The sequence below is a fragment of the Buceros rhinoceros genome, unplaced genomic scaffold, assembly GCF_000710305.1.
Source record: "Buceros rhinoceros silvestris isolate BGI_N320 unplaced genomic scaffold, ASM71030v1 scaffold20141, whole genome shotgun sequence".
NCBI lineage: Eukaryota > Metazoa > Chordata > Aves > Bucerotiformes > Bucerotidae > Buceros > Buceros rhinoceros.
In genome coordinates, this window is record NW_010392965.1 from 1 (window position 1) to 11,101 (window position 11,101).

The 11,101-nt window shown below is 51.2% G+C and overlaps 1 protein-coding gene across 1 annotated transcript in view; it reads left to right on the forward strand.

Moving 5' to 3' along the window:
* The first annotated feature begins 5,807 nt into the window (after positions 1 to 5,807).
* TMEM180 (transmembrane protein 180) overlaps positions 5,808 to 11,101 on the forward strand; it is a 6,612-nt gene continuing 1,318 nt past the window's right edge. Inside the window, exons 1-6 of the mRNA XM_010144695.1 lie at positions 5,808 to 6,080; positions 6,543 to 6,622; positions 7,382 to 7,831; positions 8,737 to 8,854; positions 9,846 to 9,942; positions 10,672 to 10,843. Of these exons, the coding sequence (XP_010142997.1) occupies positions 5,916 to 6,080; positions 6,543 to 6,622; positions 7,382 to 7,831; positions 8,737 to 8,854; positions 9,846 to 9,942; positions 10,672 to 10,843 (1,082 nt within the window). The 5' untranslated portion in view covers positions 5,808 to 5,915. The remainder of the gene's footprint in view (positions 6,081 to 6,542; positions 6,623 to 7,381; positions 7,832 to 8,736; positions 8,855 to 9,845; positions 9,943 to 10,671; positions 10,844 to 11,101) is intronic.

Sequence of the window (11,101 nt, forward strand, 5' to 3'; positions counted from 1 at the left end):
GCCCCGCCCTACTTAGAGGCGTGGAGCAGGGCTCTGGCTGCCGTGTCCCTGTCACACCTTCCCCCCACCCGCCAGCACGACCCCAAACGGGCACTCCGCTGCCACGGAACCTGGGTGGGATCCCACACGAAACGACGGCAGCGCCCCTGCCTGGCCGCCCCCTCCTCTACCAGGGCTGCTGGGCTTGCCCGCAGTGTGGGGGGACCCTGCGGGTGGGGCACTGGGGGTGGCACCGCTGCTTGGGCTTATCCGGTCAGTGGCCAAAGAAATAGCGTCCCCACCTCTGGCCTCGCTTCGCAGGCATTGCCTGGCTCCCCGTGTCCCTTTCCCACGCGTGGGACGGTGGCTGCTTTAGTTGGTGATCTAGTGCCATGGTTTCCAGCCCCAAATGCCACAGAGATCTCTGGTGACCTCAACAGCTGCGCTTATATCAGCCCTTCAGTTACTGGCGTGTGGCTGAAGTCAGGGGGGTGACCGGCTTTGAAAGGTCTGCACAGGTGAAAAGTCAGAGATGGTGTAGCAGAAACTGCAGTTGCTGCTGTTTGGGCAGGGTGGTAAAAAGGACTTCTCACCTTACGCTTCCTGTTAAGTCTTAACAAGAACAGGCTCTGTTGGTGCAGTAATCCTCTCTTCTAGCATCTGTGATTCAGTGAGGGGTTCATATTTACTTCCAAATCTATAACTTGAGGCCAGAGTTACCCAGCAGTGGTGCCCATGCCAGAGCAGTGGAATTCTGCTATGGGATTAGCACGTACGCTGATGACAGATAACATCAAGGGGAACCAGTGCTTCGTCTATCCAATACATTTTCCTTCCAGAGTGAAACAATGAATTGTGTAGAAAAGGGATGCAGAGCGCTGTCAAGTTAAATGCCTTACCAGATTCCAAGACTATGAGACCTACCTGGTTACCTCTGTTAACAAACCTTGTAATCTCATTAGGCCTAATCTCACTATGGAATGAGATCTGATTTAATGAGATTGCTCTGCTGGTACTCAGCTCCACAGAAACTACCAGCTGGTTCAAGATGTTACTTGTTGTCTGTGTGGCAGTTCTGCTTACGTGTAAGAAGGCTGCAGGAGTGACAGAAGCACCTGATGGAAGCACGTGATTGCCTGTAATAAGAAGGGTGTTACCAAACCTCTGGTGATGAGGAGGCATCTGTGATTGTTGGTAAACAGAACTGGGAGTCGCCCTCAAGGTCTCTTCCTCGTGGCAGGTTTCCTTGCCTGACTCAGGTGGTGTCAGGTTTTTCAAAGGCTTCATTGCTTTGCGGTCCAGATACCAGGCTGCTGGGAGCCTGCTGCTGGGGAGCTGTTGGGTAATGTTTCGTGTGGGACTATGTCTGGTGTTTGCTTGAGACTCTGTTAGCAAGCGGATTATCTGGGCAAATGTGGTGTTAGGATTTCAGAAGTAATGCAATGGAGAAACTGAGAGTTTGGGAGAGCGGTTGACCTCTAAGAGGTGCAGAGGATCAAAGTCTGGTCAGAGGAGCCTGAATTTTGTGGAGCCTTTGTCTAGGTAGGAGCTTTCCTGGGACAGGAATAGGATTTTGATGCTTTTTTTGGTTTGAGTTTCATGCAGTGAAATAGCTCAGTGGAGGGATTTCCCGTCTCACTGAAGAGAGTCCTGCCAGAGTCTAAGTACTCCATGGGGTGAGGACTCTCTGAGGTGTCTGTGCTCTGGGGGCCTCCTGGGATGCCATGTGCAGGGTGGGAAGGAGCCTGCAGAGCCTGTGCTCACAGAACAGACCTGTCACCAGTGGATAAGCCTGATCAGATGAAGACCTCCGTGACTGTTTTCTCTGCCTGAAAATGTCACCAACAGGGTCTGTTAGGAATTGATGTGCCCAGCACCAGGTGCTGTGCTGGGACGGGTCACAGGGCAGCAGCTCTTTCACAGGCGCAGCTCCAGCCTGGCTTCCCTGTGAATGGGGCTGGACCACCAGCAGCCTAGTCCTGTCTGGCCATGACAAACATCTAGAAACAGGATCATCTCTTGGGTGTCTTGTCCAGCTGGTGGACTTACTGTGTGGCAGGTGCAGAGACACCAAGCTGGTATGTTTGGCTCTGATCTAGCTAGTAAGCCACCCAACATCCAGAACATGCAGCAGAGGCAGCGCAGTGACGGCTGGAGCAAGCACAGACACGTCCTGAAGTATTGTTTGGGATATTCCAGCCTGCGTTACCCACACAGTGGAGAATGAACAGGAGGGTCATCTGGTTCCTGCAGTCGGGGCTGCGTATGACTGTATCAGGTTCCTGAGCGGCAGCTTCAGCATACAGGAGTCATCTGACCCTGCTTAAAAGACTGGCTTGGGCCAAGATTCATGTGTCTGGCTCTGCTGCCAACTCAGGACAACCGGCTTCAGCTGTGGCAGGCTGGAGCTCAGTCTTGTTGTAAGGCCAAAGTGTTGCCGAATCACCATGGGACGCAATGACTTGTGAATCCAGCTGTGAGCTGGCAAGGAAGTGGGAGCAGATGTGCAAGCCCCAAGCTGTGGTGTGTTTCCAGCCATCTTATGCCAGCACTCTCAAACAAAAGCAGTGCTTTCCTGGTAGCCAGTATTCAAACATCCTTCTCAAAAAGATAAGATCTGCAAACGTCACTGGCGGGAGCAGAGCCAGGTGTCTGATGCCGAGGTGGAAGGTCCTCAGATAAAGGCTAGTTGCTCTCTAATTTACGAGCTTGTTGCTTTGTGACTGTGTTAGAAATTCAGCGTGAATGAATGATAGCTATTCCCTCCTGCAGCTCCTTTTCCCATTACTGCTTAAAGCCTGATGCTGAAAAGTTCTGACATACTCCGTGAGTAATTCTCCATCCCAAGGAAAAGGTTATGAAAATACCAGTGTGGCAAGCTCAAATAACACCGTGCTTTGGATGTAGATGCAAAATCTACTTTTTACAGACAACTGTGATTTGTTTCTTTTCATCTGCACATTTGCAGCTGGGGAGGGGGAAAATATATATATATATAATGACCTAACAACTATCCTAGCAAAGTGAAATCACTTGCAAATGTCAGCTGGAGGGGTTGCACATCTGTGAGGGGGTGAGGAGGGAGAGGAAGTGGAACTTCAGCTTCTTTAAACAGTGCCGTAGTGTATAAATGATAAAACAAGGTGCCTCTGGAAACTTCAGCAGCTGTGGTTTGTGCAACCTGTGCTTAGCGAAGAGTCGTTTGGGTGGGTACCGTGTGAAGTGCAGCGCTGAGGACCAAGCCTTGAGCAGGCTTTGCTTTCATCAGGCTTTGGGTAGCAAAGTCAAGTCCAGGTTAAGAACTGCCCTTGCAGGTCAGACCGTTGGTCAGTCTCGCCCCATGTTCTGCCCAACAGTGGCAGCAGGAGATGCTATTTAGGGGGAGAGCCCATGAGCCTGGCCACTGTCTGGCCTTTCCACTTGTACACCCCCAGCTTGCGCAGCCCTCGGATTGGGATGCTAGAGGGGCTTCCCCTGCCTGTTCCCTTTAGTAGCTGTTAGTGTACAGCTGTTTTCGATGAATTTGACTAAGCCTTTGAACCTGCCACCCACCTCTGCAACCTCCCTTGGCAGCAAATGTCAGATGTTTGCGACCTGCCAGGTAAAGAAGTATTTTTGTGTGCTTTAAACTCATTTCCTGCTAGTTACAGTGAGTGGTCCGAGTTCCTGTGTCCTGGTGTGCAACACTTCCACCTTCACCATATCCACTGCACATGGGACTCGTAAATCTTGACCGTGTTCCCCTTCAGCCTTTCCTCTCTGCCTGAAGAGCCCCAGCTGTTCCTCAGCAGGCAGCTGCCTCAGTCCCTTGATCGCTTTAGCTGCCTTTCTTTGTTCTCCCTCATCTCCATGTGTCAGGAAGTTTGTAGTGAGGCTAGATGTGCGAGTGGTCAAGGTCTGGATACACTGAGGTTTCATACGGTGCAAAATGATGTTTGCGTGTTCTCCATCCCATTCGTGAGGATGCCCAGCACTCTAATGGCTTCATCTGCCCTTCAGCCAGTCCTCTGCAAAAGGGGGACTCTTGGTGAGAGACAGAGGACTCATTGGTGGGTCAGTTGGCTTAGCTCTCCCTTCTTCTTAACCTTTATTTTTACACATCACAAATTCTTGATTCCTTTTCAATTCATGACCATACAAGATGCAATTTCCCCTTGAGGCTTTACTGTCTTTAATTACACCTATGAAAGTTCGTTGTCTGGCTGAATTCCTCTCCAAGCAGTGTCTTCCTTTTATCTGGCCTGGGGTTTGACATGGTGGGGATGCAGAGTGGTGGCTCAGCTCTACAAGAGCTCTGCAGTTGGATCCAGTTGAGGTCTAGCACTGTGGCTGGAAGTGGAGCCAATGTGCAGTTTCAATCTAGTGATGTAATTGATTGGAACAAATGCTGTTCCTGCTCCTTCTGAACTAGTTCAGAGGAATTCTTTGGGCTAGGCAGAGCTGACAGTCATTTTTGCTTTTCTAATTTTGCCTAGAAGTGGTCAGACTCGTGGCTTCTGGGAAATGCTGAGCAGGACTGGCGTTTCATCAGGTTTCATACCCAGCCATTTATTCTTCCCTTTAATAGTCTGCTCGGGCTGGCTGCAGCTGATGTTGCAAGCCTGGGAAGGGTGGCTTGGTGCGTAGTTTCCCGTTTCTAATGTGCTCGTTATTATGCTGCGTTGTGAAGTCCCCACAACACATCTAGGTTAGGTGAGTGCGGACCCTGGAGGGCTGACACAGGAGTGACTGCCAGTCCTTTATCTTGCTTTTGTCAGATAGCAACCTTGTTGTCACCTATCACGCATGTGCTGTGAACAGGGCTGCTTATGGTGGCAGGGGCTGGAAAAGCTGACTTAACGCTGATTTAAGAACCCTTAACATCTCACCAGATACATAAGTGCCTCTGAAGAGGTACCTTGTGTTTTGCCTTTGGTCTGTAGCAACTTGAGTGTGAAAAGGGACTCATCTGAAAAGCACAAGAGTACATTGTGGGAGACCAACGATCCTGCCTCCTGGCTGTGGGGTCCAGTCAGTGTCCATGTGAGGAGGTCTCCCCTCGCACCTCAGCCCCTTGTAAATGTACAGCAACTTGTTTTGGTATAAGGCTGCTGTTTCCACTTGTTTTATTTCCATATATATTGCTGTCCAGCCAAGGCATCTTTATTTCGGGCTCTGATCCTAAAATTCAGACCGCTCCACAATGAGCTGGACAGCTGCTGAGTGAGATCTGTTTGCCGTTATCACACGATGGCAGCGTGTCTGCTACATGCCATTGTGTGCTGTTCCTGTCTCTTCATGCCACAAAGCAGCAGCTCTGCTTGCCATAAATAACTCCTGCCTGAGCCAGCCCAGGTGCAGTCAGCTGTGACTGCCTGGAGAAAGCACCCTGCACGTCTGGTGTTACATCACAGCGTTTTTATTTGGCTAAAAATTTACACCCGTACCTAAAAATGTCGGTGTCTAGGTGTGTTTTCTGAAGGCTGCTTTCTCGTTCACAGCTATCTAGCTTGATTCCTCCTGTGACCTTGCCTTTAAAGAGCTGGAAGGAGCTAATCAGCTCCTTGCTGGATAACAAAGAACATTACAGGGTAAAGGACAGGGCAGCCAGCTCATGAGGAAACAGTTGTACCCCCGGGAGCCACAGCCTGGCCTCAGCTTAATGAAACAGCTTTAGTGCAGCAGACAGCTTTCAGTCTCTTAAATCCCCTCCAATCCACTTTTGAATAGCTCCTCAAAGCAATATGAACTCTGATCTCTGCAGACAAAGATTTACCAATTTGATACAATTTTTAGTCAATTTAAGAAGTGGAACCTTGTTTCATTTTTTTTTTCTTTCTTTCTCTTTTGCAGGAGCAACAATGGATTGGCCCCGACAAAGATGCAGCAGGTGTTGGGAGAAGACATCCCATCCGAAATGGAGGTGATCGAGGGAGCTGAATGCTGCCTGCACCAACATGGGGATGCGACTGTTGGCTTGTCTTTTTCATTTGCCCACTGCAGTGATCTACGGGTCCCTGTCGCTCTTTGTTTCCATTTTGCACAACGTGTTCCTCCTGTACTACGTGGACACCTTTGTCTCTGTTTACAAGATTGATAAACTGTCCTTTTGGATAGGAGAGGTTAGTCTTTTCCGTCGGCTTCTGCCCTCTTACGTGAGAAGTTCTGAAACCAAGACCAATTCTTGCTAGAAGTGTGAAGAGCATTAGTTGTAACGGCAATGTTCCCCTTTGCAGAGGGAGCGAGGGAGCCTTCCGGGTGTTAATTTGGGCTTCCTGGTTTTCCCCACTTGTAAGAACAGAGAGCAGGCTGGGACAGAAAACCCAGAGACTGTGTTCTTAAGACTGCCTTTCCTCTGGAGGCGTCGGGGGTTTCACAAGCGGGGAAGACCGCTGCCCTAGCTGTGTTAGTCTGGCCGTCGCGCCAGGCAGAGCAATCGGTGGCGATGGGACAGGGAGGGTGTGCTGGGACAGTTCTTGCTGCTTTTCAGTGTGCTAGCTCTGCAGTGCTTGCTGTAGTGACAGCACTGAGTTCTCATGGGAGCTGTACCGTGGTTTGTTTCATTGTCCTGTTTTCTTTCCTAGACAGTGTTTCTGATCTGGAACAGCCTCAATGACCCTCTGTTTGGCTGGCTGAGTGACCAGGTGTTCCTTAGCACACAGCAGTAAGTTCCACTTCCAGCAGAGGCTGGAAAGTTGTTCAGTCTTGGGGGGGAGATGATGTGAAATTGGCACCTTTAGAGTAATGCTGTTGGTATTGGGGCAAGGAACATCTAAATGGCTTTTCCTGGCATCTTAGAAGTTCAGTGCTCTTTGCATGTTGTTTTGATATCTGACTGTGTAGAGGAAGTTACGCATCTACTGAGTAGATATGACCCTAGCCCTTAACAGCCACAAGTGGTACAGCACCTAAAATATGGGCATCTGGAACCTCAAGCCTCTTAGGAGGCCGTTGGAGAGAGTGTGTATGTGGTTTAGGAGACACAAGGTGGAGGAAGGGCAGTTACCTCCACCTGCAGTGCCTCAGAGCAGTCCTGGATCACTGTTGGCCAGTAGCATTTCTCATGTATTTACGTCAAACTTTTGAAGCAAATCATGGTGTGGCTTCCTGTACCTAATGAAAAATTCTAAAGTGCTCATTGAAATTATTTACCTTGTGCAAAGCAGACAATGCAGTGCTAGCAGGGAGAGACTTGCTCTGCAAAAAAAATCCCTTTCTTCATCCTTTTTGGCCTTCCTAAACTCATTTTTTGGGTGTATTTGCATATTAGCTGAGGAGGTGTCTGATGTGTATGCCTGTTACATGACAAAAGCTGTATTTGTGTCTATGCCACTTACCTTCCTTGGAGAGGGGAATACATGGTCATGTAGGGTTTTGTCCAGGTGTTGAAAAGGTTTGGGGTTTTTTTTGTCTTTTCTTGCAGACCAGGAGCCAAGATTTCTTCCCCAGAAGTAGTTCTGAAGAGGCTCAGAGCACTAAGCCACAATGGCCCCCTCTTTGCCATCTCTTTCCTGGGTTTCTGGGTCGCCTGGGCTCATCCTGGTTTGCAGTTCCTTCTTTGCCTTTGCATGTACGACAGCTTTCTCACCATGGTCGACCTCCATCATAATGCCTTGCTCGCAGACCTGGCTGTTTCAGCAAAAGACAGGACTAGTCTCAACTTCTACTGCTCCCTCTTCAGTGCCATAGGCTCCCTCTCTGTCTTCATGTCCTACGCCGTGTGGAACAAAGAGGACTTCTTTTCCTTTCGCATATTTTGCCTCGTGCTGGCCCTCTGCTCCATCGTTGGTTTTACCCTGTCCACACAGCTGCTCCGACAGCGGTTTGAGGCTGATGAGAAAGTGAAATGGGACCAAGAATCAACCCTGAAAGAGTAAGTGTCACCAACTCTGTGGCAGGGACAAAGGCCTGGCATGGATCTGTGGAGTCCTTTTATGCACTACAGCAAACTAAATGTGTGGGGAAAATCCAGGATGAGGATTAATCATCTATGGTTCTTGTTTGTTGATACAGTTTTCAGAATCACCTCTGTCACACTGGCTCCTAATGCCCTCTGAAAATAGGACAAAATTTTCTCATGAAGCCCCTGGCCCAAACTGGAGGCAGAGCCCTGACCTGCTGTATGGCCATCCAGTGTTTGGAACATGAAATGAGTTAATATCTAGAGCACCCAGTGAGGCCTGTGAGTGGCAAAATGTCAGAAGCAGCTTATCACGAGAACGTTCCTGCTTGAGCATGAGACCACCTTGCTGCCCATTTCCTGTGGGGTTGGACAAGTGAATGTCTCTTACCCTTTTGCTCGCTTTAGCTGCCTGATAATGGCTGGGCTGTTGGTAGGCCACGACATTGCTGATTTTCCCGTTAGCTCCCTTGCTTTTCCTTGGGCTGCCTCACTTGTCTCTTGTTATGAGCTGCCAGCGTTATGCTGTACTAACAGAGCAGGTCCTGATGGGATCTGCGTGGTGAGCTGACCGCAGAGGTCTGGAAGAGGAGTGTGTGCATAGTGCGATGGCTCCTAAGAGGAGAGTGCTTCTATGGATAGAAGTCTGAATTTTGGGTTCGAAGGACTGATGTTCTTTGGGAGACCTGTTGCCTGTGGTTCTTGCTAGCAATAAGCAAACATTGTTGTACACTCTACTGTTTTGATTTGGTCCAGGGAGAGGAAAGCTTGGGATGGGAGCTGAGGAGACACAGCTCTGCATCTACACAGGGAGAGCTGGCAGCTCTCCCCTCCTTGGTGTGAGCAATTTATGGTTGCTGTTTCCCCTCTCCCTTTAGGCTGTACATTGAGAAACTCTCCACCCCCCAAGAGAAGAGGATCACCCTGGCAGAGTATCTGCAGCAGCTCTCCCAGCATCGCAACTTCCTCTGGTTTGTCTGCATGAACCTCGTCCAGGTAGGCGCAGCAGTGACACGTTGTGATTCAGAGGATGGGCACTGGCTCTGGCTGTTGGAGATGGTGATTCAGCAGTGTGTGAGCTCCTCGGGAGGGCAGAGGTGTTTCCAGCACTCAGTTGCTCTTGGAGCCTCCTGCACACGCTGGCTGATTCAGCAGCTGGCACCCACTCTCTCTGCTTGTGATGCAAGGATAATTCCTGAGTAGGCTGTGGGGTGCTCCTTTCTCCCTCTGCAGCGTAGGCTGGATTACAGGGTCTGGCTGAGCTCTTTGCAGCCCGTCTGAGGTGCAGAAGCACAAGGCCTGGCTTGTGGTGGGGACAAGTTCAGGAGTGCAGTTTGCTGGTGTGGCTGTCTCAGACACAGACAGTCTCCTCTGCTCTGCTTTCCTGAGGCTCACATCACTGTTGTTACCATCCAGCCGGATCCACCTCCCAGCTGGCTTTTGCCATTTCTGTTCGTCAGTGATTACTACCAAATGCCAGCAGCCCGCCTGGCTTTGTATGCTGCCATCACAGCTCTGTTTTCCTGAGGATCAGGGAGACGTTCCCCTTAGACAGGCTCTTGATGCTGCCCCGCATCTGTGTTCAAGCCTCGCTGACATCTTATCCTGTCCTCCTGACAGCTGCCTCCTCCCTCCTGCTGTGGCACTGTCTCCCCCAAATCCTTGTGGTCACTGCTGTCACCTCCTTGCCCTGCCTGTCCCCGCAGTGCTGTGTGCTGAGCAGGTGCCCTGTGAGCTGCAGCTGGGATGCAGTACTGACCCCAGGCACGCAGAGGGCACGGCTGGTGGCAGTGCGGCTTTGCAGTCTTAGCCTACAGTGTCGTAAACAGAACCAAGCTCTGGCTCTGCTGAAGAACTCCAGGCCCGTCTTGCATGGTCCCTTGGCACAGGGCTCCTCGGGTAACGGAGCCCAGGAGCCTGTTAGCTTTTCCTGATCTCTCTTACTGCTGTTCCTGATGACCGGCTCATCTGCATGCTGCCTTCACAGGTTTTTCACTGCCACTTTAACAGCAACTTCTTCCCTCTGTTCCTGGAGCACCTGCTGTCAGACCAGATCTCCGTCTCTACTGGATCCTTCCTGCTTGGTGAGTGTCAGGTGGGACTGGAGGGAGCAGCTGGGTTAGGGCCTGGTCTGAGTCTGGCTTTGCTCTTTGCAAATCGCATCTGGGGAGAGGTGTGCTCAGCCCTGGTCTCAAATGCATGCGCCCCATATGCTTCCCCGTGACCTCTGAGTCGTCTTCCCTGAGTACAGAAGTAACTCGAAGCCTTTTCTAGTCGTCATGAGCCCTATGTGCTGCACTCTGGCCTGGCTGCCATGGAGATTTTGCTCTGAGCGCTAGTGGCTGCAGATAGTGTCCCCAGGATGCAGCAGGGAACTCAGCCCTGAATTTTATCCCTTTCTCTCTGTGGCATATGGACCATTTCCAGGCTGCCCCAGACCTGTGGGCACTGGCCCCAGAGTTATCTTGGGAGGCTTCTGTGTGGGCCGGGTCTGGTCATGCTATCCTGTCCTTCTCATTTCTGCTCCAGGGCTGAGTCACAGCCCCTGTGGGACACTGGGCAAGCCTTTTCTTCCTTCCTGCCCATGAGGTTGGTAGAAGAAGGCCTCCCTCTGTAGCAAGAGTGTATACTGTGCCACAAAGCCACTGATTAAATCTGCTGCAGCCTTCTGTACGTGCATGGCGGCTCTTCTGTCCCGTGTGTCCTACAGTCCTGCTGGCGATAGCCGGCCTTGTTCTCTCTCTCAGTGTCGGTCCTGGGGGCATGGCGCGTACTGACACTCCCTCAAGCTATTTGTGCCTGTCTCTGCTCAGGTGTCTCCTACATTGCCCCCCACCTCAACAACCTCTACTTCCTGTCCCTCTGCCGCCGCTGCGGGGTTTACGCTGTGGTGCGAGGACTCTTCTTCCTGAAGCTGGCTCTCAGTGTTGTCATGCTCCTGGCAGGACCTGATCAGGTGTATCTGCTCTGCATCTTCATTGCCAGGTAGGCAGACAGCACCTGCTTCCCTTGCTCTCTGCCACCCGGGAGAGGAAATGACTTGTCTCTGTTTTACGGAAAGGAGTGGGAGGCAGGGAACGGTAGCCAGGGTCACACAGCAGCCACGTGGCTCCCAGCTCTGACAGTGTGCAAGCGTGGGACTCTGCAGAGCCTGGTGGCTGTGCCTGCAGTGGAGCAAGGGAGCAGCGGAGGGCTGAGACCTGGCCGGACTGGTGGGAGCCTGCAGCAGCCTCTCCCCCCGGC